The sequence below is a fragment of the Watersipora subatra genome, chromosome 3 (assembly GCF_963576615.1).
Source record: "Watersipora subatra chromosome 3, tzWatSuba1.1, whole genome shotgun sequence".
Lineage (NCBI taxonomy): Eukaryota > Metazoa > Bryozoa > Gymnolaemata > Cheilostomatida > Watersiporidae > Watersipora > Watersipora subatra.
In genome coordinates this window covers 49200726-49228180 of record NC_088710.1, presented here as the reverse complement: position 1 = coordinate 49228180, position 27455 = coordinate 49200726, and the positions used below count along the sequence as shown (strand labels likewise).

At 37.1% G+C, this 27455-nt stretch overlaps 2 protein-coding genes across 3 annotated transcripts; one reads left to right on the top strand and one right to left on the bottom strand.

Moving 5' to 3' along the window:
- Window positions 1–262: 262 nt before the first annotated feature.
- LOC137389898 (GPI mannosyltransferase 1-like) lies at window positions 263–12093 on the top strand. The gene is made up of 6 exons (XM_068076055.1): window positions 263–396; window positions 5954–6191; window positions 7040–7340; window positions 9068–9332; window positions 11230–11331; window positions 11864–12093. The coding sequence occupies exons 2-6, from the start codon at window positions 6008–6010 to the stop codon at window positions 12074–12076; spliced, it is 1065 nt and encodes a 354-aa protein (XP_067932156.1). The 5' UTR covers window positions 263–396; window positions 5954–6007; the 3' UTR covers window positions 12077–12093.
- Window positions 12042–27280, bottom strand: LOC137389897 (uncharacterized). 2 transcript variants are annotated; one of them, XM_068076053.1, is made up of 8 exons: window positions 27158–27280; window positions 24890–25078; window positions 22264–22436; window positions 21140–21439; window positions 18456–18587; window positions 15584–15761; window positions 13174–13257; window positions 12042–12636 (listed from the first exon to the last, which is right to left on the bottom strand). In XM_068076053.1, the coding sequence occupies exons 2-8, from the start codon at window positions 25011–25013 to the stop codon at window positions 12374–12376; spliced, it is 1254 nt and encodes a 417-aa protein (XP_067932154.1). In that variant the 5' UTR covers window positions 25014–25078; window positions 27158–27280; the 3' UTR covers window positions 12042–12373. The 2 variants fall into 2 exon arrangements, with proteins under 2 accessions (XP_067932154.1, XP_067932155.1); XM_068076054.1 differs by lacking the exon at window positions 27158–27280 and adding an exon at window positions 27054–27151.
- Window positions 27281–27455: the final 175 nt, after the last annotated feature.

Here is a 27455-nt window from a genome sequence, read left to right as displayed (position 1 = left end):
TGATAGCCCAGCAAGCACAAAATTCACTTGTTGAACGGAGTTGTTTGCTCCTCTTACTTTTTTATGATGCACGACACAACTATGGTACCTAGTCTAGAGTTTAGATAGATTTTGGTTAAGGTTGGAGGAATTAGACTAAAATCAGTTGATTTTGAGTCTACGGGCTCAATGTATGTCGCCCTCTCCGTTTTAAGAAACTACGATAAGCTACTTAATTCAAAGATGTTCGAACAATTGGCTGCAAAATATTTAAAATTGCCTATTATTCTAGGATTTGGGGCAGCCGTCCGAATAGTTTTACTGTTTTATGGAGAATGGCAAGACAAAAATTTTCGTCTTCAATATACTGATATCGACTATTCCGTCTTTTCAGATGCAGCAATACATGTCTCAAAGGTAGGTCTCGGTCAAAGCATAGCCGGTTATTAAGGCCGCTATGATATGGATGATCTACATGTTTTGCTCGTGGTTTTACGTAAGCTTTAAACTAGGTTTTATGTCTATTTGCTGCACTCCCTTTGTTGTGATTCATAAGGTCATCTAATTCGACGTGAGATTGATTTGACATGTGGTTAGTTGAATGTAAATGGACGTTTTTTTCGTAACATAATAAGCTTATTTCAATGAAATTATTAGCAACTACATTTGTTCAAAAGTTTTGGCAGTATGCATATTTGTTGAATCTGCTAAATTTTTTCATTTGCTACATATTTTTCATACCTAAACTGTTGTATCTTTGTAAATATTCGCTATAGCCTTAGTTCTTACGTATTGTAGCTAGTCGCTGTTTGCCGACAACATCATTTATTCACATAGCTTTGGATATTAGCCTAGACATTTATTACAGTTATCAACGTAGCCTTTGATCGTCATTTTACTCTACATATTATTAGAAGCATCATCGGACATTTAATTAATAAATAAGAAACGCAGAATAACAGCACCGCAGAGTCGGACATCTTGTAGAAATGGACTTGTAATGTAGAACCACGTTTTTAAAGCTAACCGTCCCTTTTTGGCTGGCCAGCCCATATTTGTCCCTAATCGATAGTACTACACAATAATACGCCAGGATCGTCTGGTGCTCAAACACATGCTAACAGGTAATTGTCTATATTGAATTAAAAGCTACCAATTCAACAATTGGATTTAAATAATAGAATCTAATAAGTACTTGGAAATACAACATGGTGGCAGCGAGGTGTGCCTACGCCTAGAAAGAAAGACTCTCGTTATAATAATATTAACTACAGACGTATTGGTTGAGTTATTTGTCAACTAGAGCTGCTGCTCCTCGCATATTTGTTTCTGTTTTGCTTGGCTGTTGTTTGTGAAAACCACCACGACTGAGACAATGGAAGGTTTGAAACCGCCTGGTGAGCTGTCATTCGAGGGCAATGTGTCGGAGAACTGGAGAAGATGGAGAAGAAGTTTTGAGAACTATTTACGTGCTGTGGACATTGTGCGTGAGCCTGTTGAGGATGACGAAGCGCCGCCAGCAGGCAATGCAGCTATTATGAGAAGGCAACTGGCAATATTTCTTCATACAGCAGGGGAGGATGCTTATGAAATTTACAGTCAATTTGATTTTGAAAATGAAGATGATCGTGATGATCTAGACATAGTAATTGACCATTTTGAAACGTACTGTAATCCTCGTCGCAACATACTGTATGAATGGTATGTGTTTTGGTCCATGATTCAGAAAGAGGGTGAGCCAATAGATAGCTTTGTTAAGAGGCTCAAAACACAGGCAACCAAATGTGAATTTGGAAATTTAAGGGACAGAATGCTTTTGTGTAGAATTGTATTTGGAATTTCATCAGATAAACTTAAAGAACGTATGCTCCGTGACAATCAGATGACACTAGAACGGGCTATGAATGACATTAGAGCTGCAGAAGCTACACTAACACAGCTGAATGAGATAGCAGGGGGAAGCAAAGCTATTAATGTTGCATCCATGAAGGAACAATCAGCTTTTAAACCGAAAGACACTCCGCAGGATTCAAAGAAGTCTGTGGCTGCTGTCAGTAATCAACCCAGCCACACGGATAAAAAGGTGAAAGATTGTAGGTTCTGTGGCTATGATCACGCAAGAGGCAAATGCCCAGCCTACGGACAGACCTGCAAGAAGTGTGGCAAGAAGAACCATTTTGCTCGCCGATGTATGTCTACAGATCTTAGAGCTGTCGAGGCTCAGTCACAGGAAGACAGCACTCAGTCCTGTATGCACTCACTGTTTCTGGGGAATGTTGGTTCATCAACTGGCGATGATGAGACTTCCTGGAATGTTGAGCTAAATCTTAGGCATGAAAGTAGGTCAAAGAAAGTCACTTTCAAAGTAGATACTGGGGCTGAGGCCAATATCGTCAACCTAAGTGTCGTCAAATCCTTGAAAGCCAAAATATCTGCTCCTAAAGCACGCCTAACGGGTTACGGCAATGCCAAAATTGAAAACCTCGGACGAGTAATGCTTAGTCTGAAGCACAACTCCCATGAACACCTTCTCCAATTTGAAGTAGTGAATGATCATCTCCCAGCCTTACTTGGACTTAAGTCTTGTGTTGCGCTAGGTATTGTCAGTAGAATTGACAACCTAGCTGCTACGTCCATCCTGGATGAGTTTCCGTCGGTCTTCGAGGGTATAGGATGTTTCAAAGATGAGCACGTCATTCAGACAGACCCTACGGTGAAACCAATTGTTCATGCAGCAAGGCGCATTCCCCTCAGTGTAATGGACAAAGTAAAAGCAGAATTAGCCAGTATGGAACAGGCAAATATTATAGCTAAGGTTGACAAACCGACTGAATGGGTAAACAGCATGGTCGTAGTTGAGAAGAAAAATGGAGACATTCGTATCTGCTTGGATCCCAGGGATTTGAATAGGGCCATCAAAAGAGAACATCACCACATACCTACACTAGAAGATATAGCCCACAAGTTCAGTGGCAAGAAACACTTTAGCATAGTTGACATGAAACATGGCTACTGGCATGTCCCTCTGGAGGCCAACAGTAGCTATCTCACAACTTTCAATACACCTTTTGGTCGTTACAGATTTCTCAGACTCCCATTCGGCCTCCACTCATCTGCAGAAGTATTCGAGAAACGTGTAGAGCAAATATTCTGTGATTTGGATGTCTGCATATACTTTGATGATCTGATCGTGGCCGGCAAGGATCAAGCAGAACATGACGAAAACCTCAGAAGAGTGTTAGCTCGAGCTCGTGATTCCAATGTGAAGTTTAATAAAGACAAAATTCAGCTAAACAAGTCTGAGGTATCCTATCTGGGGCATACCGTGACGAAGGAAGGGATGAGGCCCGATCCTAAAAAGGTAGCAGCCATTCAGGAAATGCCTGAACCAACAGATGTCGCTGGTGTGCAAAGGTTGCTTGGTACTCTGAACTTCTTAAGGGGCTACATACCCAACATGTCCTCTCTTACCCAGCCTCTTAGAGTACTGTTGAATAAGGAATCAGCATGGTGCTGGGGTCCAGAGCAGAGAGCTGCTATATCTGCAATCAAGAAGCTTTTAACCAGTGAGCCTATACTTCGCTATTTTGATGCCGACAAATCAGTGGAACTTCAGGTAGATGCTTCTCAACACGGTTTAGGTGCTGTCCTTCTACAAGAGAAGATGCCTGTAGCATACGCCTCTAGGTCTCTGACCCCTGCTGAAGTCAATTATGCACAGATTGACAAGGAACTCTTGGCTATAGTATTTGGATGTGAACACTTCAATCACTACATATATGGAAGACCTGTCATCATTCAGACTGATCACAACCCTCTCACTGCTATCCTTAATAAACCACTGTACAAAGCCTCTCCCAGGCTTCAGAGACTAATGTTGAGACTTCAGCGCTATGACATAGCCGAGGTAAAATATGTTCCTGGAAAGCACTTATATCTTGCTGACACCCTGTCCCGTGCTTTCCTTAGAGACAATGATAGCGAATGTGCTGAGCTCGAGGGAGAAACAGTTGCCATGGTACACAGTCTTGAGATTACAAAGGATGAACAGTTGACGCTCAGCAAAGCATATCAGGATGACCAAACCATGCACCTGTTGAGACAGGCTATCTCTTGTGGCTGGAATTGGTCGTCGAGAAAGAAAGCCCCACCAGACTTGCAGCCTTACTGGGCTGTCAAAGATGAACTCCATGAGCATGACGGTTTTATATATGTTGGCGAAAGACTGGTAGTACCCCTTTCCCAACGTAAGCATGTACTTAAGCAGCTACACCGTGGCCACCTAGGGATGACGAAGTGTACTCAGAGGGCCAAGGCATGTGTTTTTTGGCCAGGACTCACTAATGATATATTCCAGACAGTAGCTAGCTGCTCAACATGTGCCAGATTTAGCAATCAGCAGACCAAAGAACCCCTTCAGCAACACAAAGTGCCCACACTTCCCTGGCTCCGTGTGGCTATGGATATCCTGGAATTCAAATCTCGTAGTTATTTAGTAGTTGTTGACTGCTACTCACACTTTCCCGAATTGAGGCTCGTCAGCAGAAAGACGGCCTCTGAAGTGATCTCCGCACTCAAGTCAATGTTTGCAGTGCATGGTGTTCCCAAGACAATACTAGCTGACAACATGCCATTCAACAGCTATTTGATGCAGTCTTTTGCCAAAGACTGGGGTTTTGACATGGTAACGTCAAGCCCGCACTATCCAAAGAGCAACGGCCAGGCTGAGAGATACGTACAGACAATGAAGAAATTTCTACGTAAGTGTGAAGACTCAAAGGAAGACATCTATGCTTCACTGCTAGCCTACCGGGAGACTCCTTTCTCTGGCAGCTGTTACAGTCCTGCAGAGATGCTGTTCAACAGGTGTATCCGAAGCTGCCTCCCTCGTACAAGTGCTACTCTACAGGTTCAGCCACCCAGTACTCCCGAGACATCCACAGTGTATCAACAGAAGCAGAAGCGATACTATGACCGGTCGGCCAGAGCCCTAAAACCTTTGACTGAGGGAGAGAGAGTGCTAGTGAGAACAGGACATGACCAGACCTGGGAACCTGGCACTATTGTTTCCAAGCATGACCTACCTCGCTCATACTGGGTGGACAATGGCAACAGTGTTGTACGTCGGAACCGTGTTCATTTGAAACCAAATCACACACCAAGAGAACCTCTGGATCTTCATGATGAGACCACCACGGAGAACAACCCAGATAGTCCCAACACAGCAATTGATAAGGCGTCAGAGCCAGTCACACCGACTACGCCAACACCCAGAGCTGCTAGAACTCCTACATCCTTCAGTCCCCGGACTCAGCGAGCACCCCGCTCAACTCGAGGTATTCTGCCTGGCAGATACCGAGACTATGACATGGCTTAACGCATTTGCGTTTATTCTCTGCCGACTCTAATGCTTTTAGAAGAGGAGGGATGTTGTATCTTTGTAAATATTCGCTATAGCCTTAGTTCTTACGTATTGTAGCTAGTCGCTGTTTGCCGACAACATCATTTATTCACATAGCTTTGGATATTAGCCTAGACATTTATTACAGTTATCAACGTAGCCTTTGATCGTCATTTTACTCTACATATTATTAGAAGCATCATCGGACATTTAATTAATAAATAAGAAACGCAGAATAACAGCACCGCAGAGTCGGACATCTTGTAGAAATGGACTTGTAATGTAGAACCACGTTTTTAAAGCTAACCGTCCCTTTTTGGCTGGCCAGCCCATATTTGTCCCTAATCGATAGTACTACACAATAATACGCCAGGATCGTCTGGTGCTCAAACACATGCTAACAGGTAATTGTCTATATTGAATTAAAAGCTACCAATTCAACAATTGGATTTAAATAATAGAATCTAATAAGTACTTGGAAATACAACATAAACCGAACTGTTCTCTTTGCTAGCTTTTCTCTTATCTCATTATCTGTGCAAGAATTTTTTTGTAAAAGACTGTGTATTTTAGGGAGGATCGCCATACAGCAAAGATACATACAGATATACTCCACTTCTTGCGTATATGTTGCTCCCCAATGTGTACATTCATCCGCTGTTTGGCAAGATGCTCTTCAGTTTCATGGACCTTGTTTTGGGATATTTGATCTACAGAATATTAGAGATGAGAAGAGTAAACTCTTCAATCTCATCTTTGTGTGCAACTGTGTGGGTTTTTAACCCTCTGCCGATTGTTGTCTCTACTAGAGGTAACCAAATGGAATTATTGTGAGGCAATGGTCTATTGAAAAAAGTAGACTATTAGAATACCATATTTGATACCTGACGGTTACTCTGTCAATATTTGTTTACTACAAATATTGACAGAGTAACCCAGCTTTACTACTATGATGAAAATTGATTGAGTAAAATCTTACCTCAAAGTTGCACAACAGTTTTTAAGTGCTTCACAAAATTTTTAAAAGTATCACAACTGCTAATAATCTTCGAAAATAATAGAAATATACCATAACTCATAGTTGCTTTTTGCTAGTAGACGGCATCGTTAAAATCAAGCTTTGATGTTTATTTGTACTGATTATGCTGACAGTTATCTATATTTATTTTACCCTACAGAGTACGTTCGTACAAATAAACAATTAATTTGTGTGTTTAAATCTACTTACCATATATTCATGAGGTAGTAATGAAAAAGATTGTAATTCGTATGATGTTTTTCAAAATAATATTATCTATAATTTAGATATATTTTAAACTACACAAGCAATTAGTTTATGTTTAAATGCTTCTGTAGTACATTTGTTAATAATGCCTAAAGTTTTTCTAGAACCATATATCTATACATGTATACTATATATGATTGTAGAAAGTGTTAAAAAGAATCTTAATTCTTATGGCATTCTTTTAAAATGATATAATATGAATTAGCCAAGATATATCTTTAGGTTCTGATGCATGAAGATGTGTGAATAGCTTCTGCATGAATTTTAGTTTTAATAGTATTCAACACCTTGCAGGCTGATAGAAACCAACTATGGTTTATTGCACCTTTTATCTGTCAATGATTCTGCTGCATTATAAATTGTGTATTCTACAGGAAATGCTGAATCTGTGCTGTCTTGCATGGTGGTTGGAGTTATCTACCTATTGATGAAGAAGCAAAATGTTCTTGCCGCGACCCTATTTGCTGTGGCAGTTCATTTCAAAGTTTATCCGATGATATACGCTCCTTCGATATACTTGCTAGTTAATGAACAATATGGACAGGCCTATACTCATCCAAAGCAAACCAAGTTTAAACGAATCGTCAACTTGCTTTGGCCAAGTGACATCGCCCTTGTCTTTGCCACAATCGGCCTATCCGTGACGGTTGGGCTCTGCATGCTATTTTACAACATGTAAGCTTTTCTCTACTCTCTTTGTCTGTGTTCGTTTTACTTGTCTTCTGCTAAGCATGAATGCCTAAAATTGTCAGTAATGGTATTTTACAGGGTTCATAAGTTTTGTTGTAATCACGCTAACCACTATCATATCTACGTCATGGTCACGCCAAAGCTATGTATGACCTTGACCCTGGGAAAGTATTCTCTAGTGCAGCTCATCGGGATTATGTTCATTCACTGTTATACTAGACCACAGCTATGCTTTAGCTATGAGAGTCAGTACTAGTGTTACAACACTAGTATAATATTCGTCTTTGGTATTAGATTTGCTACAAAGATTTCTAAGTGATCAAGTTTCACTTCCGATATAGAAGCTCTTAAGAATTGGAAATTTTTTTACATGAGTTCCTGCCTATTTCATCTCAATCACAGCAAAAGTTTAATAGTAGACAACCAGGTGTCTATATTTTGAGGGGCCGACAGTGTAGTAGATAAAACTTACTAGTAATGATTTTACTAAATGGTATTGTCGTAGGTGACATGAAACTAGTGGGAACTTCAACGTGACTTGCTTAGTGGATGTAAAAAATCATTGCAGCTATTAGATATGACTGTCATCTCTTATGGGCTGTTCTGTAATTTTTTCTGGCTATTTTTATATTCCCAAGGTCATAAAGCATTTGTCTTATCGATTTTCTGTCGCAAAGAGTTATAACATTTGTCAGAGTTGTCATTAGTTTAGTTATAATCACGGTAAGCTGCAGAGCATAAAATATTTTTGTGTGTACATCTTTCAATTACATTCTTATTCCGATGATTGTAATCTATATATCACGAGGGTTCCAAGATGAGATCCAGCAGGAAGTGGATATATATAAATATATATATTTATATATATATATAAATCTTATTCTGTTGTTCGGTCTGTTCAGCTATAGCTATTAAAATTTAGAAATAAAAAATTCACTGGAACCCTCGGGTCACTATGCGATAATCCTACCGATTAAGCTGCGCGAGATGCAGCCATTTCAGTAGGCGATATGAGCCGTATGTAAGTTAAAATACACATAGCAATCTGCATTGCGGCGCAACGCCACTAAAGCTTGCTCTTACGGCTCTTATTACTAAGTTTAGCAATGAGGATACTAGCGTACTCAACTTAGCCATTGGCAATGTGCTGGCTAATGGCAAGTGGCAGGCAACTACATTACCTGACACTGTTTATAAGCTGTTTTTTAATATCCGTGCAACGCCGGACATTCGGCTAGTATTTAACTAAATGTGTATGTATCATCTATTTGTGGTTTGGCTACGAAAAGACAAGTAGTAAGCCAGGCGATGTCCGGAATTGCTTTCATTATCAATCAGATAGTCTGCAGGTGGGTGTTCAAGTGGCTGGTTCCCAGGAACCAGATGGAATTTTAAAACAAATACTTTTAACGGAAGGCGCGGAGCATATGCGTGTGAAGTTTGGATGAACTCGGCCAACAAATGTGGAAACACGTAGCGTTTGCGCGGACTAACATACAGTAAGATTTCTTTAATATTTGCGCCGAACTATTAAGACATTATTTAACTTGCTGTCGCTAGCAAGGCTCTCTTCTAGTATCTATTAACACTAATAGCAAAATAGAGTTATCGCATTTTTCTGTCCGCAGGTTATATATTTTCAATATTGTTATACGACATTTTGCTATCTGCTTTAGTCACCTTGTTATTGTATAGTATTTATCACATTGTAGGTATGGCCAGGTTTTTCTGGATGAAACATATCTCTATCATATTACACGAAAAGATACACAACATAATTTTTCCATATATTTCTATCCATTGCGCATTGCCGAGCAACTAGAGCCAGTGTTGTCAACCATGGTCGGACTGAGTGCCTTCCTACCGCAGCTAGGAGCAACCCTGGCTTTCACCTACAAGTACTACAGAGACCTTCCCTTCTGCTGGTTTATGATTACTTTTGCTTTCGTCACCTTCAACAAAGTCTGCACCTCACAGGTATTATACATGTATATCACCAGTTTAGTCTATTAGCTCACTGAAAGGAAGATTGTCATTTACTAAAGGTAATATCTTATTGAGTTAACTTTTTGGGTCTGCAACCTTTAGAGGAACTAATTGATTGTTGAATTGCTAATTGAAAACCTGCAGTTTTCTCGACTTTTAAAATCTCTTTTTTTACGGGAAGGAGGGATTCTGACGAATATTTACAGCAAAAACTATTCAAATTTGTTTGATTATGAGCACAGTTGAAAAACTAATAAAATGATTATATTATTTGGGTACATCGTTTTTATGATCTTGAATTATTTTTGCAATTAATTACTTTCAACATTTCTAGAATGAATAACCTAGTTTACTAGAAAGGAGAGTCTGTACCATTATCTTTGACATAATAGATGTAGAAGAAATGGACTCGTAAACTGTGATAATCTATTGTATTATTGGTCCAGAGAAATATTTTAGTCTTTGTATCCGGGCTCTGCATACCCATGACAAATGTAAGCATTATCACTAGAAATTCCTCTGTCATACAGCCCACGACCAAAGTGATATTGGAAAAAAGAAAGGGTACTGATGGTTGAGAAATGCAATATTAGCAGTCAAATGGCACTGCAGTGCAATAGGATAACTGCAATGGTAGCTGAAATGTACTGGGTGTGGATGTTATTATGTACAACAAACAGCAATAATGAAAGGAAAAGATTATATGTTTATATCTCTCTCCCTGCAATAGAAGAAATGCAATATTAGAAGTAAAATGCACTGATATTATTAGAATAACCAATATTATTAATATAGTAATACAGTAATAATAGAAAACCAATGCACAATTTTGTTTACATTTCAAAACGTCATAGCTAACAATATCAAGAAGTTGTGATATTTATATAGATTTTTAGAAAATCTATTTAACAAAACTATTTAGAAAAAATAATAACAGTAACATATTGCCCATCATCGATGTTGTTAGTGTGACTATAACACTTCAATAGTCATCCAAACTTATAATTAAATATTGTAATAATCTCGTAAGAATCGTTAAAAAAAAAAATCATTTCCTTTACTTTAACTGCTTTGGACATCAGTTAGAATACCAAAGTACTCAAAAGTGTCCAAAATGTCAGTTACTTTGATATCAGCAAAAAAAGAAATGATTATATTTCAGTACTTCTATGTTAATTGCAGAAACCTTCGGCAATTGGACAATGCTATAGACCGGTGAAATGTACAAGTTATTTTTTTCATGAAATGCGCACGACTTAATAGTTCTATTCTGTGTCGCTCGGTGTTTCGCTTGCCGGTCTTAATTTTGATAAAAGCAAGGCTTGGCAAGTTTTAATAACGAATTTTGGCCAAATTAAGCAGTCTATTTGTGTATAATCCGATCAGATGGGTAGGTTTTAAGATATTGTTGACAATTTACAAAGACTTGGTAACATATTTAAATAGGTTTATATGTGTTTTCTTTAGTTATTATACTTAAACGACTCTACACAAAAATGGTTAAATTTGTTGATGAGATTTCGGTACAAGGGTTTGTGACATTGTTGATAATTTACGTGAGTTGTGTGCACATGCATCTATCATAAAACTCTCAAACATTCGCTCCGCTCGTGTTTGGTCGTGGAAAAATACCTGATTAACAGCGCTCACTGCAAAACTTGTGGGAATTATTCATGCATTATTTCAAATAGTTTTTAAATTTTAGTTCTATATTGGTCTGTTAAATTGGTAGGAAATTGCATTAAAACTAACAGACATGGTCATGTGTGGGCAACTCCCATTAACGTCATCCTTTTCCAGTTCATGTATTTCAATTCCTCAACCCCTAAAATAGTTGCTTCATGTTATTCTCAATGACATATTTTAAGATTTTTACCCCCAATTACAGTATTTCCTGTGGTACTTGTGTCTGCTGCCCTTTGTGCTGCCAGGGCTGAGGCTCTCCATCAGTGAAGGTTCTATCATGTTTGCTTTTTGGCTGATGGCTCAGGTAAGTAAAGTTAGTGTACGTACATGTGATGAACCTTTTCGTGATTTTGATTAGACAATTCTCACCATTTCTTGAAATTGTGTGTACGTAACTAGAATAACGTAGTTGGCTGTTAATTTGGTCATTTCCAGTCTAACCGCTGTCGCGAACATCGAATCAAGCTATTCTTGCTCTATTGTATACGGCCACTGTTTACCAAACATTAATTAAAGATTTTAGCTATAATACTGCTGTGGATACTGCATAACAGTCAACAATTGTTGAAACTGCTACCATAGCATCTTGCGATTAGTTTTCTTGCTGCTAACTGCTAGTTTTCTATGCATCTGTTTTTAAATGGCTATAAGTAAGGCAAGATACGCGAGAAGACAAATGCTATTTTGCAATGCGACTAATCTCTTTCAACAAAAATGTACGCGTGATGGATCTCAGTTAACAGGACTGGCATCTTTGTTATTTGCTTGAGCACGTCCAAATACATCTTATATTCTCTATCTAGCAATTTAATTGATTTCATCATTTTGTATTACAGGGCGTGTGGTTTGCTCCCGCTTACTACTACGAGTACCACAACTATGATATACTTGGTTGGGTATGGGCGGCATCCCTTCTCTTCTTCTGGCTAAACGTTTGGGCTATGTGGAAACTGTTAAAATCTTACCGTTACTCTCCGCTGCTCACTGCTCACACAGAAGTTAAACATCAAAATGTCACATGGTCATTTCTTAGTCGTAAATCAGAATAAAAATATATTTTATATAGTGAATTTATCCTCTAAAGCTTACTAAACTTAACAATTCAGCTATCGCAATTTGTTTATACAGGCTGAGCAAGCAGTTGCGTAAAATAGAGATCAACAAATAGGTGAACAGCAGTCGGGAACTAAATGGCTAACAACAAAATACCAACAGCAGTGTAACAAAGAGGATTATTTCACCAGGCACCCTATATGTATGTATATAAAACGAAAACGACTACAGATAATCTAAAGATTATTTGGAGTTTTTGAGGTGAAAAAGATATAATGGTAACAGAGTAAACATCACTGGTGTGACTGACTAGTAGAGGCAGATGGCAGCATGTCATTTTGAGCGTTGTTAGCGGCGGGTGAGAGTTGTTCATTGTTCCCTTCCTGTCCGTGCTCCTGTTTATGAAACATAAGTTGTGTTCTCTCTGGAAAGTGTTTACCGCAGTGGGTACACTCTAATGACATGGCTCCACCGTGATGCCGTTTGAGATGAATTTTAAGAGTGCTGTTTTGTGCTGTCGAATATTCGCAGTGACTGCATTTGAATGGTTTCTCACCTACAATCATAAGTTATCAGTTGACTGTATAGAATACATTTGTCATTAAAAAGTGGACTAAATGAGTTTGTTATCAGATCTTGCTGAAAACTTGATTGGTGTATCATTTAGGAAATGTCTTGATTATTGTCAATCAGAGGTTCCTTATATACACACACACACACACAGATGTGTTTATATATATATACACTCGCATATACATGTGCGTCCGTATATATACGATGTATCTACACGCGAGGTTCATTACTTCTACTATTGCTGACAATAATTGCTTCCATAGCAATTTTCTAGGCAAAATGGTTGTTTGAAATCTAATAGCAGCTATTGTAAACTTAGCTTTATCATTAGCTGAAAGAGAACTATGCATTATGTTATGCTACGCTTATGTTACGCTTTCATGTTCAACTAAAGAGGGCTACACCTACACCGTACTGTATATCTTATATTAGTTACATCCAAACTCTGATGCATACTCGTGCTAATACAAACGTGGAGTCTATACTGTTATATGAGCTACCACCATATTATACTACATACCTGTGTGAACACGAATGTGGACTCTTAGATGACTTCGTTCAACCGTGGAGTAATTGCAATGATCACATTTGAATGGTTTAACACCTACAATAAGTTATCATTTTTCATTCCATAGATAAGATTGAGGCTATCTGTTAGCTAGGTCAAGGTCATAATAAAGAAAGGCAATAAGAGTGAAAGAATAGAGGGAAACTCGCTAAAACTACTTGAAAATAGCAAAAGTTAATAGTATTTTATACATTAACTTAGAAATAACTTGGAACTATTTTATACATTAACTTGCATCACTGAAAGATCACTTAGAAATAAGTGATCTTTCAGTGCTGTCAAGCCATTTCTGCACCTTCAGAAAGTGAGCTATTCGGTGAAACCCAGAGAATGTCGAGTTCAAGTAAATAATTTATATCAAAGTATATGTTATATGCAGGTTCAATTGCAATGAGAGAGTGCAGTACTCACGACTGACTGCCAACAAATACATGGCACAGGAATCAAGCATGACTCACATGTATGATGCAATCTACTACAGTATGACAAGATAACTCTCAAGCTGACTATGACTATAACTACATGTACACCATCCTTTATTGTATACACATTACAGCTTTGCAACATTTTGTCTTTGCTCTAGGACCTCTAGGTGTCACAAAATGACTGCACTAGAAGCCAATATTTAACTGACAGGAAATCCTCATAACATAAACTAGTCACATTGTAATGAGATGTGAAACAGTCAACTATAGTGTGAAAGTATATATTAATGCAAAAGGTGTAATAAATGTACAAGAACTTGTCACGAAGTATAACTATTACGGTCAATGTAACATTAGCCTCCTGGATTTCTTCCAAGCCATTCACATAACGGTGAGCATACATAAATATACACTTTGTTAGATGCCTTGTCCTCAGTCATTTAATCAATGGTCTTCCTTTTACATACTTCAACAACATTACACATGGCTACTTATCACAGTTAAGATTGAAGGTGTACACTCCCCTTAACTTAAAATCCCTGCAATCGTGGACCCTAAACCGAGTGAAAATGTTAAAAAAGAAAAAAATTGTCAATAAAAATCAACAATACCACAGCTATTGTACATTAAATTGTAAAGTTTAGTTTTCTCTCTTCTTAAGGGTCAAAGGGGGAGTTTGGGAAGATCTTGGAATGGAATAGGCAATTTACATGTATTTTAATGTTTTTATAATGTAAAAGCCTTACAACGTAAACATTCCCAGAACAGATTATTTACAGTGTGGGAGGCGTTACTAAATGCAAATTTAATAGAACAGATAAGCATGTTTCTGCTAAAATTTTCCATCTGTACCTCATAAAATATAAAAACAGCAGATTTCTTAAAGTTTTTGAGTTATTTGAACTCTTATGTAGAAAGGTGTGAAATACATAGCCGGCAGCGCCTGAATATACCATCATACAGAAGACAAATCCAAATTTAGTTTTAGCATAGCAGAGACGGTCATAAAACTTTCTTCTAAAACACGTAAAAGATTCCTGTCACATATGAGTCAACGCTTTCAGTAGCTGATATATAAGTCTAACAGTTATCTAGTACGTACTCGTGATAAGTTATGGAAGTACGCATAAACAGAGGGCCATCTCATATCATGCTGCATATCATTACAATAATCAGATTGTAAGCTATGCAGATAGGATTGTTGATGAACACAAAAATGGTAGTGTCTGTAACAGTGTCTGTAACTGTTTCTGTAACTGTGTCCGTAACTGTAACTAATTGAGGAGTGATGAGAATACTCTTTAGGAACCCCATACCAAGTAATAGCAGCCATTGTTATGGCATATCGAGATTCGTTTGCTAATTCCAAAGCTTAACGGTTTTTTTAAAACTTTGAAAGACACACTATCGAAATAATCAATAATTGCATCTGACTAATATTTTTCCCACGACGTAGTTTCTTGATTAACTCGGTCGAATACTTCGACACATGAAAAATGGTTTAGCACAAATGCTGTGCACAAATGCTGTGCACAATTGCACCCAATGATAGCATTAATGTCGCTCCGATCAAAGGAGACTGCAAAATTAGCATCACTTTGCCCGTAAAGTGTTAAATCTATCTTAACATTCTTACGAGCTAATAAAAAAATACAGCGCTGCCCTCTATTTGAACATCTCCTAATCAAACGCTATTATATAGAAAGCTATATGAATAATGAAAAATACAGCGTCAAATAGGGGTTTTATGGTATTAGGGATTTTCAAACAAACCTCTAATGATGGATGTGAAAATCTTTGTCGAGAAACATTTGAACATAAGTCGAAAGTAAACTGGCAGTTCTTTTTAACCTGCAGAGCTGGGAAAGATCTGTATAAATAGACAGACCTATGAAGCAGCGTGTACCTTGAACATTTTTACAGCAATAAAAACTCACCCGTATGCTTGGACTGATGCTTCTTGAGGTGAACCTTCTGGTTGAAGGAATCATCACAATTATTGCATTTAAATGGCTTAGAGGTCGGGTATTTCTTCTTTACTGCCAGAGGTGCTTCAGACTGGGAGACTTCTTTGGATGACGGGATGATATTCGGTGTAAAGGAAGAACTTGCTGTCTACGTGATATAATAAACTTGTATAAGAATGTCCTCTAATTAACTTTTGCTTTTGGAAAATTGAAATTCAACTTTAATGTTCCATTTACACGTAATGCCACATGTTCCTAGAATAACCCGTTGATTCGCGTGAATACGCCTCGCTATACGCCTCGCTATATCTTGTAGAATAGCTTCATACAGATCTGTTCAGCTGTATAAAAAGTCAGTTTAAAAACAAAATTGATCAGAATTTCAAATAGGGTGTAATTTTGTTTAAAGGTTGACTTGCAACAAAATTCACATTACAGTTATTTGGTATCAAAAGATTCACCGTGTTATAATCTGCTGAGTTGTAGGTGCAAAATATGTGGAAATGTGATTACGAGCTCTTAAAAGCCCAAAAACAAACAATTGCATCGCAGCCATCACGAAAACGCCGTAGATTGGATTCTCTTTCCAAAACAGCTCAAATGGGACGTAGTTGAGCACGATGGCTCTGTTTACACTTTCATGCAACCTCATTCGAACTTCATGCATTCAATAAAATCATGATTATTGTCTTCTCGCACCTATTTTTCATCATCACCGTGATGCTATTAATTTGAGACTGATATCTCAAAAACTACCATTAAAATTCGTTTAATTTTTCAACCTTACCTCGAAAGGACTGCATATCATCCTCTGATCAACATGAGAAGCCTGTTGGTCACCTGTGATAGTTGAAAAATGTTGCAGAAATTATTCACGCTGTTTGGTAAGAAGTATGGGTCACATGATCAGATTATGACTAGATGATTAGTCCAAGCTGAAAAGAAACTGTAAAGTAGCGAGCATGTATATTTGATACGGGATTTTCGGGAGAACCCGTAGTGTTTGTCATAAACTAGTGTTACGAGACCTTTTATAGCGAGCCTTTTATTGGCCTTTAATCACATCACATCCTCATGTGTCAAAACAATAACCACAATGTTTGAGTACGCCGTCGAAATAAAGATGTTCCAAACTACGGCGTTTTTTATGGCTGCGATTAACTGTTCGTTTTTGAGCTTTCAAGAGCTTGTTATCACATTTCCACATATTTTACACCTACAACACAGCAGAGTAAGACATGGTGAACCTTTTGATACCAAATAACTGTAAAGTGAATTTTGTTGCAAGTAAACCTTTAAATATACTAATCTAACAGCTGTTTGTCAAATTGCTGCTACCGAATTATCATACACAAGTAGTGAATTGCGAATTGCACTGACTGTGTTGTGTCCATCCGTTCCTATCTCAAGTGACTTGCCAAATAACCTAAAGCAGATTGGATTGGTTTTCAATAACCTTTTATTTATTGTTGAGATGGCCAACTATAAATAGTACTTCAGCACCTCCGTACGTTATTACAAGTAATAACCTTTCTATACTATTGACAGTTCTACATTCAAATCTAAAGTCAAATCTCTACTTACAACCGAATTTCTCAACATACAATGGAAAACTAGAGTAAGCATTGGACACTCGGTAATTTCAAATATTTGAAGCTTCTCCAAGAATGGCAGCTTTCTAGATTAAAGTGAAGATGACGACAGTAAAAACGAGAAAATCCCAAATGTAATATAACAATAAATTAACTGAGTGAGTTTAAACTTCCCCTAGTCTGAGTAAGAGTGTGTTATGCTAAGCAGTGCTACATCCACACTAGCATCTCCTGCATCAGCAAGCCTTCAATTCCATTCACCTGCATCCAATAAAATGTAAGAAAAAAAACCTCTTTTTCTTGCTACTCCTTAATTAATGTATCTCCTCTTTACAGCTCCCCGTATCATGCGTCTGTGTTAGCGCTGTGTGCAATTATTCACAGTATTTATTGTTTGTTATTCATAGGTTTTTGTGTAGTAAAACATGCAATTATTTTATCATACGAAACAGGTTCTGGGATGAATAAAATACATGTTTAGAAATTTGACTGTATCTGCTAACATCAAGAATGAATCAACTGTATGCTTACATTTGTTGTGATTTCCCAAAAGGAATAACTCCCATGGTTGCGTGACCAAATTGTCATACGAGTAGTCTGCTCTCAGTTAGACAAACTAATAGGTAATGCATTAAGCCAATAACTTATACAAATTATATTTTTTGCGAGTTGATGAAATATGTCACATGTGCAAAAACTGATTTTTCATATTTCAAAACAAAACCCCGCCATTTATACTAGTACAAGCGATATAGGAACTCCACTTTAAACTAGTGTATGCATTGCTAACAAACCACATAGACAGCAGACTTCAAGCAAGTCTCACGTCATAAACTTCTCAAAAACCTGTCTTGAAAAGATAACTTCAATATTAAAACTCGACAGCTCTCAGCCAATTGGGAACCATTTATAGCTTTAAAAGATCCTTAAAATTGGCCTACGCTTGTGATAATGTCCGCGCAACAATAACATTTACATAAATTTTAAGATAATCTAGTTAAAAAACGAGTGATTTTAATATAATGATACTTGCATTGACACTGTTTTTGGTTGATATTTTGCAAAGATCACAAATCTTTTTTTCCATATTCATAAGTTTAAAATTTTGATAACACCTGGTATTTGGTAAAAACTATAGAAGTATTATTCAAACGCCAACCTGTAATGTTAATGCAATAAAATGTTGTGCTGGCAGTTAATCTTTACTATTACAATAAAAATCAACTTGTTTACCCAACTTTTCACGGTACCTTGGTGCTATACAAGTTGGATGAGTTTTGGTAAGTAGTGCTGCCATTCTGTTCTGACCCTTCATAGCTGATGCCGACGTAGTCTCCTTCCCGACTCCTGTTATTTATTGGAATTGTAACTGTCCTGCCAACCTTCAAGTAGAATACGTGTTGCCATAATGATTGAAAATAGAACTAGTTTGAATCTCTTGAAAAAATATATATTTTGGTCTAACAGTAGCTTGAAAATATTCGAACTTAGGATTGGCTGAAACAAAGAGCTGCACCAAAATCCTATGTTTATGTAAAATGTTTAGATGCTGAGCCAGTCAACCAGATTGCCACTGAAAAGCTTACACTGAAAACATTGCCAGTTTTGTAGTAGCAAATTATAAAGATTGAAACACAACACCACACAATTGTTTGCAAAATTTGCACGGCAGACTAAAATTAAATTAGGCTTAGACAAAAAAATTTTTCCCACTGGTGATTACACTTTATACAGAGATTTGATTATTCAGATAAAACCGCTAAGCAAATCAATGTCAATTTTTATTCATACAGGATTTCAAAGCTTACTTTTATAAATATATATGCATCGGATCCTTTCTCTATTCATTTTATTGTGTTAAGAAGATCCCAGCAGCAACAGATGTTATGATGAATGCTAATAATCTTTCTGAAGAATGAATATCTAGTTGATTTTTTAGGATGAGTAATATACATGTACAAGAAATTATATGCAGATAAACTCTACGCATTTGCAGTAGATCATTTGGGATGAGTAGTATACAACAGATTATGTGCAGATAAATTCTACGCATTAGCAGTAGATCATTTGCCAAGTCAGCTTAGATAAAGCTAAAATGACCAACAGAGAAAGTAGGTAGAAAGTATGTAGAAAGTAGAATTTCTTACATGTAGAAAGTACCTACATGTAAGAAATGGACCAAAGTAACATTTGGTTGAAAGCAAGATTAGCTTTTACTTATATTAGCCGATACAGAAGCAGTCATCAGACTACTTCCTATTTCCTGTCAGCATTCCCATCAACTTTATTAGGTTCACGAATTTGCTGCAAGCGACTAATGAAATGGAGGTGTATTTTCCCACAATCTTTTCACATGTTGATAAACCATGAAAAAGAGAAGAATAAATGATGAAAATTCTTAGTCTCTCTTACTTACGAGCGTGTTCTCAAGGACTACGAGCGTGTTCTCAAGGACTACGAGCGTGTTCTCAAGGACTACGAGCGTGTTCTCAAGGACTACGAGCGTGTTCTCAAGGACTACGAGCGTGTTCTCAAGGACTACGAGCGTGTTCTCAAGGACTACGAGCGTGTTCTCGAGGACTACGAGCGTGTTCTCAAGAACTACGAGCGTGTTCTCAAGGACTACGAGCGTGTTCTCAAGGACTACGAGCATGTTCTCAAGGTCTACGAGCGTGTTCTCAAGGACTACGAGCGTTTTTTCAAGGACTACGAGCGTGTTCTCAAAGACTACGAGTGTGTTCTCAAGGACTACGAGCGTGTTCTCAAAGACTACGACCGTGTTCTCAAGGACTACGAGCGTGTTCTCAAGGACTACGAGCGTGTTCTCAAAGACTACGTTGTTCTGATCAACAACTCAAACAGATGATGATGATTGCAGTAATTCCTAAAAGCTTGCTGACTCTCAACACTGTCTAATTCTTTTCCTAATAAAATTTAGTCATATATTTTAAATGTGACAAATTCTTCGCATGCTGTACAGATTTTCTTACAGAACAAATATTAGTGCTAACTCATCAGTATAACTTTCAGAGATCACTAATGATTATTTCAACTTTTTGGTCCTCATAACTATCCTATCGTTTAAGGAAATCTTTGTTTTTTGTCGTCACCAGATTGATTATGTTTTTGAAAAAGATGATTATTTTCAATATCCATGTCATCCTAGAATAACATGAAACAACAGGAAATGTATAAGAAAATTACTTAAAAAAAGTGCCGCGATTTGTATTTAAACATATGTAAAGATAAACAAGAATATCATACAAAAAAGATCAACTCTACACTAAGTGATGGGTAGCTGCTTGGCATCCAGTTTCACTGTAATCCCTGTCATCACAGCAGTTTACTATAACACTCCAATGTTGATGATAAGAGTATCTTGGGTGTACCATAGCTATAAGTCGTACTACAAAAATTCATAGTTGACTGACTACAATTTAGCATTACAACCACCATTGCTTATTGTTTGAGTATATCAGAACACACTACAACTACTAAATTTAAAATAAAACAGTGATACAGCAACATGGTTTAGCTTTCTTATTTCATTTTACCAATTATTTCATTATCACAAAATCATTTGAAGACAATTAAATGCCACTTACCTGTGTGATGTACTTTTTTGGAAAGTGCAGCTTGTTTCTTCGAATGGCATGTTAGAAAATGGCGAATATCAAATAGCCAAACAATGGAAAGCGCATGCCTTTAACAGACCACAGTAGTCTTGCACGAGAGCTCAGAGTTATTAATGGCTAAATAGTTAAGGTCTCCGCTTACCAACCCTACTAACCGTCTGATACTAGTAATACAGCAGCAATACTGAAGGCATACACTCAGCGAGTAAACCAACCCTACTAACCGTGTGATACTAGTAATACAGCAGCACTACTGAAGGCATACACTCAGAGAGTAAATATAGTCAACAATAACTTACTGGTAGAAAAGCTGAATGTTCTTGAGTCTTTTCAACTTTTGTCTCATATTCTATCATATCAGAATGTGGTGGGTCTACATCGATAAAGATGCCGTTGCTAATGCCGTTGCTAGGCAAGCTCTGATGCTGACGACGATAACGAGCTGTTTTAAAAAATGAAGTTTTATGCTTGGTTTCGAAATGACGTTTCCTTTTCTTAGGAATAATAGAAGTACAACATTTACTCAGAGGTTCAGTAACTTCAACAGCAGGATAGGTATCAGCTTCCTTGACCTCAGCCACCGCAAGTTCACTGTTTTCCTGAAATTTAAGGCATGAAGCGATGCATAAAAATGCCGCTAAATGATTAGGCTTCCATCATGATAGGACACCGAATACTCCTCACAACTCCTAAACAAAACCATTATTATTTTTCGCATTGTCGACTAAATAAATCTTATTATGAATTCGAATAATTTATTTTCATAAATTAGCTATCTAGGATTTATAACAAGAACAGTATTGATGACGGAAAACCTATGCTTTGATAACTGTGTCAATTGCAAGTTGAGGAATATGAATCCCTATTACATATAACCATAGAGCTATTAACTATACACTCAATAGCTCTATGCATATAACACTTTGTTGGTTTGCCTCACAAACTATCAAAGTAAAAGCACGGTTGCTTTTGTTTATGGCATCTTTACCAAATAGACTTTAAACCTGCTCATAAATACTGTGATTAGTAGTGAAATTTCTCCTTTTGGCTTTACCCATTTAGGGGTTGCCACCGCGAATGGTATATTCTGTTACAGAATATATTGTGACTATTTGCTCATATGATTTGACGCAGGAGTAATTGTGGCAGGTTGCTCTTCCGAGCACCACCAATGATCCTTCTGTGATTCGAACCACTGACCTCCTGATTATACGCCAGCGCACTAACCACGGCTGCTGATTAGTAGTGCTGCAATTTACTAGTTAAAAAACTAGAGATAAATATAAGAGCTTGAGCGAGCCATCCAACTGAATGACTCGACCCAAAGCAATCTGGCACATTCGCAAAATGACTGGCGAGTAAACTGTCAAAACAAAACAAGCCTCTCTGTAATCACAGGTAATAAAAAGGAATCTGCATCTACCTGCAAAGAGCTTATGGCTTGGCTAGTGTCTGGATAGGGGTGGTCTGTCCTACTACCCGCACTTTCTTGAAATATCTTACGCTTATGATAAAATTGCACATGAAGTAACAGGCTGACAGCGGCGCCAAATCGTTCCGGACATGTGTAACATTCATAGTTGTTGAATGTGTATTCTGCAAAAATAATCACTTGTTTTGAAAGTACATGTATCAACACATTTCAAATTAAAAAGATCAGTGCTGATAAAGGCAGAAAATATGCCCAAATTAGGCTTATTTTTCATCCAACCCAAGTCTAAACGAACTTGACAAATATTAAATACTGTACATGTACTATACTGCAACAAATTAAACCAGAGAACTGAATGGTTGAGGGTGGACAGTAAAATGGCTGTAGCTGTTAGCCAACATTTATTCCATCTATGTCAAGTGCACAAACAAAGAAGTACAATTCTATCAGATGTCACAATTCGTCAACTCCAAAAGCTTAATTTTCTGATTTTTGAAACTGTAGGCTATGTAGTATGGTCGCTGTAATCAACAGGCTTGCTATACAATGTTACTTTATTGTATGATCACTAGATCAAGGAGTTACAACAGTGATGCTGTCGGTTGTATCCGAGCTGAAGTATAGCTGCATGTCAAGGTCAACTACATTACCCTGCTTGCATCTAGCATTTATAAACCATACAGACTATTATTAATATTTGTCAGAGACCAAAATGTCTAACAGCGCAAAACAACTGAGACAAAATGCATGCAAAAATCACCCTGATAATATTAGCTTGTATAAGATAATAACACTAGGATGATGAGAGCATATGAACTGGCGATGTCTTCCCATATCTTTCTTTTAAGGTTGACTTGCAACAAAATTCACATTACAGTTATTTGGTATCGAAAGATTCACCATGTCTTACTCTGCTGTGTTGTAGATGCAAAATATGTGGAAATGTAATTACAAGCTCTTAAAAGCTCAAAAACGAACAGTTAATCTCTTTAATTCGATGACATTCTCAAACAATGTGGTTATTTTTTTTGACACGTTATGTTATCACTTTTAATTAAAGGCCAATAAAAGGCTCAATATAAAATGTCTCGTGGCACTAATTTATGACAAACACTTCGGTTTTACAGAAAAGCCAGTACCAAATATAGATGCTCGCTACTTTACAGTTTCGCTTCAGCCTAGTCTAATCATTTAGTCGTAATCTGATCATGTGACCCATACTTCCTGCTAAATGGCGTGAACAATTTCTGCAGCGTTTTTCGACTAACACAGGTGACCAACAGGCTCCTCATGTTTATCAGAGGATGATATGCACTCCTTCGAGCTAAGGTTAAAAAATTAAACAAATTTTTACGGTAGTTTTGAGACATCAGTGCTCAAAGTGACAGCATTATAATGATGATGAAATAGACGCGTAAGGACAATAAACATGGTTTTATTGAATGCGTGAAGTATATTTGTGAAAATATTTTGACGATTGAGGTTGCTCGAAATTGTAAACAGAAGCCATCATGTTCAACTACGTCCCATTTGAACCGTTTTGAAAAGGGATTCTAACCTATGGCGTTTTCGTGATAGCTGCAATTTACTGTTCGTTTTTGAGCTTTTAAGAGCTTGTAATCACATTTCCACATATTTCGCACCTAAGCTACACAACAGAGTAAGACATGGTGAATCTTTTGATACCAAATAACTGTAATGTGAATTTTGTTGCAAGTCAACTTTTGAACTACCATGGCCATGTAGAGCTTTCAAAGATGAAAAAACCGAAATCAATATTTGCATGGTTTTGTTAAATATTTAACCCTTTGGCTAGGAAAACGACAAAAATGTCGTTTATCGGTTGCTTGGGAAAACGACATTTATGTCGCTTTCGGCAGACGTTTATAAAGCTGTCGCCTAGTAACGTTAAACAAAGAATACGAACACTAATAAGTTTTAAATATCATCAACAAGATATTAGTCGATAAATTACAATATGAAACGATTATATGAGAGGCGTTGCTTTGTGCTAAAAGCTAAAGAACTCGGGCCTCTTTGGAAAAGAATAAAAGTTGGAAAAACCAGTCAACATCGGCTCGACGTTCAAAACGGTAAAATAAAAATTTATTTGATCCTGCGATCATTAGTGATTTTTTGTTTGACCAGAATCAAAATAATTCAGATGATAGAAGTGATGTAAACTTTTTTGGATTTTTAATATACTTAGAATATACAGAGAAAAACGATCGTTATGGTAGCTCGCACGGCTATGTTATAGCGTTGGACTCTACCGAAAGGAATGCTTCCAAGCATTTCATACAGGGACAATTGTACATGGTTGTAGTTTTTTTGTAGTAGTAAATATGTAAATGAATGTTCGCGTACAAAAGATTTTGTTCGTAGAAATAAATTTCAGTTTGAGCTATGCATGTTCATAAAATACCGATTTTATTGAATTTTCAAAAATAAATTACACGACTTTCGGGTGTTTTTGCGGGGCTTTAACCCAGCCAAAGGGTTAACAAACAAGCCAGCTGACCAATTTTCTTCACAGCTATGGGATGACTCAATATCAGTTTACGATATACAGTGAGTACCGGAAGACACTGACAACCTGTTGTCCATAAGTACTCACCTGGTCTATTCGATGGAAGGGCAAAGTTACAATCAGTTCTTTTGTGTTCCATAAATATAGTAATCTTACTGAGAGGAAATTCAGCTTGACAGCCGCCGCAGGTTAGAAAATCTATTACATCCATAACAGCTCTGCTCCGTAATATTTATATATATATATTTTTTATGAGCAAACGCATTCATAAACTCCCTACAATGACAATACATAAGTCCTCGTTACATTTTGCACAATTCTATTTCGTGCTCAAGTGACAATACCAACCAGACAAAAATACCACATAACCTTGTCACACACAAAAACAACAAATGATGCAATTGGAGAATCACCATGAAAAATGCATATTGAAAATACTAACTGAATGGTGATTATGTAGCTGAATAAAATACTACAGCATCAAAAATAATGAAACGGCAAGGCATAAGGAAAAAATTGAAGACTGCTAGGAGTAGAGGCTCAAAGATTTTGCCGTTCATCCTGTAGTGAAACCTTCATTCTGAGATGCAAATTAAGAGCTTATCAAAACTGAAAAATGATATTCCTCGCTTCAAGTAATATTACTTATGTGTCTATAGTTAGACTAAATGTTAACCTAAACTTGGGAGTTTTGCCATGGACTTCAACGGTAGTCACATAATTAATACACGTATTATGCTGATCACTAAAACTAGCTAGACTTGCTAAACAGATTTGCAGACTGAAACCATGTAAAAAAGATAATTATTCAAGCTTGGATCATAGAACCTTTTTACAGACAGTCAACAGTGTCAGAAGGTTGCGTTTGAGTAAAGCTGCTAATATGTAGGTTAAGTGGGATATAAACCTCTGCTATGGTTATCTCTGTGGACAGATGTACACAAAAATGCACACCCTATACAGATGCCCTTGCCGGTTTGTACAGGGTCGTTTTGAAGATACAATATTGAGCTATAGTAGCAGACGTGGAAAAAGTGCTAGGATTAGGTGTGACAATTTTGATCATGGTAATGAAACTGCCAATGAAAGATAAATGAAATGTCCCAAGAAAAAACAATTTGAGCAAACCGAAACTCTATGAAGTTTCAATAACGACAAGCAAATCACACCATTTTATAGGTTCCTAATCTTCTTCATTGTAGTGGTGGTACACATATGTCTTCTTATATATTATGTTGTGATTATGTTGTGAAGACTATCAGATGACTTCTGATAACTAAGTCAACAGAGTTAAATTTTATGAATTTTACCTAAATTGGTACATCACTTGGTGTTTTAAAAGTGCAATTATAATACTTGTTCCAGTTATTTCCTTTGGTATGATGTTCAACAACCTTTTGTATCACTTTAGCATATGAAGTGACTTTTACTGATCAAATCATATGTAATACCTCTAAGAAGAAAATTGACACTTGTTAGTGTTAAGTTCCTTACGGGTCTGTCTAGCTGGCCAAATTGTACAAATCGAACTGAAATACTTGACTACTAAAACTAGAAGTGTAGAGTAGGCCTATAGTGTCAGTTTGTTCTATGCCAAGCTGAGTGACAACTGCAGTTTATAAGTTGGGGTTAGGCCAATGCTTCGTAAGTCTTGAGCAAGCATAAGAATACTTTGAACTTCTTGGTTATCTGACAAGAATTTGGCAGACCCGCTTATGCAGTCATGGACAACCAATTCAATAATATTCACTTCAAATTGATGACAACTAAACTTTAGTAGTACAATGCCCACCTTGAATCAAAGCCTAGTTTGGGTCCACAGCACTTTAACAAACATTTGACAATTACAAAAATAAACAATTATAGCACCATAAAGGAAAAATGGTCTTTACTAGCTATTACAATAAAAAATAAGCCCTCAGACTATATGTTTACTTAGCTGATAGTTGCATTAAGTGTCGTCTCAATGCTTGGTTGTACATAAGCTGAGCAGGTTGGTATAACATTAACTAAAACGAAGCACGCAACAAAGCGAGTAACCAATCAAAACATTAAAAGATAAACATAATATTTGTTTATCAAATAATCAATTATTTATTTGATTTGAATAAATTTTCCTGGGCATCCAACCAACAACGGAGATAAACGAAAATCCACAATTTCAACAGCCAGATCGAAACCTCCGTTTCTATTTTTAATCACGTCGCTTATACCACATCTTTCACCAAGACATTAATTAGATATGGCTTACGTAAAAAATCGCATTGAGCATATAGCTCATTCCATGGCTATATGCTCACAACTTCCCCTCATACAACAGAAAAATGTAATCATGAAGCTTGTCTTTCTCTTTACCTTCTTGATTTTATTGGTCAGAGGCTGTACTCTTCAAGGAAAACTTCTAGCAGCAACCTGCAGCTAGTTTTAAAATACTATCAACTATAATTATGTTCGTTACATGTCAATATTGCATTATGCGTACCTGCACGATGCGTGAAACGAAGAACGTGAGCTTATAACGAACCTATAGTCGCCGCTCAATTGTTAGCTCGAGAACTTTTGAAGAGAGTTAGGTCGTTGCGATAATGAACAGACCAATCCATCGAACTATATCAATTGATTGGTCTATGGGTATTGCACGAAGCTCTATGAA

What these genes read in the sequence shown, in the direction of transcription:
- LOC137389898 (XM_068076055.1), top strand. Translation starts at nt 6,008, where the DNA reads ATGTTGCTCCCCAATGTGTACATTCATCCGCTGTTTGGCAAGATGCTC. An exon ending in GATTGTTGTCTCTACTAGAG is followed by an intron (nt 6,192 to 7,039) that starts GTAACCAAATGG and finishes TGTATTCTACAG; the next exon opens with GAAATGCTGAATCTGTGCTG. An exon ending in ACAAAGTCTGCACCTCACAG is followed by an intron (nt 9,333 to 11,229) that starts GTATTATACATG and finishes CCCCAATTACAG; the next exon opens with TATTTCCTGTGGTACTTGTG.
- LOC137389897 (XM_068076053.1), bottom strand. Translation starts at nt 25,013, where the DNA reads ATGGATGTAATAGATTTTCTAACCTGCGGCGGCTGTCAAGCTGAATTT. An exon ending in CCTTCCATCGAATAGACCAG is followed by an intron (nt 22,437 to 24,889) that starts GTGAGTACTTAT and finishes TTATTTTTGCAG; the next exon opens with AATACACATTCAACAACTAT. An exon ending in AACATTCAGCTTTTCTACCA is followed by an intron (nt 18,588 to 21,139) that starts GTAAGTTATTGT and finishes TTCTACTTGAAG; the next exon opens with GTTGGCAGGACAGTTACAAT.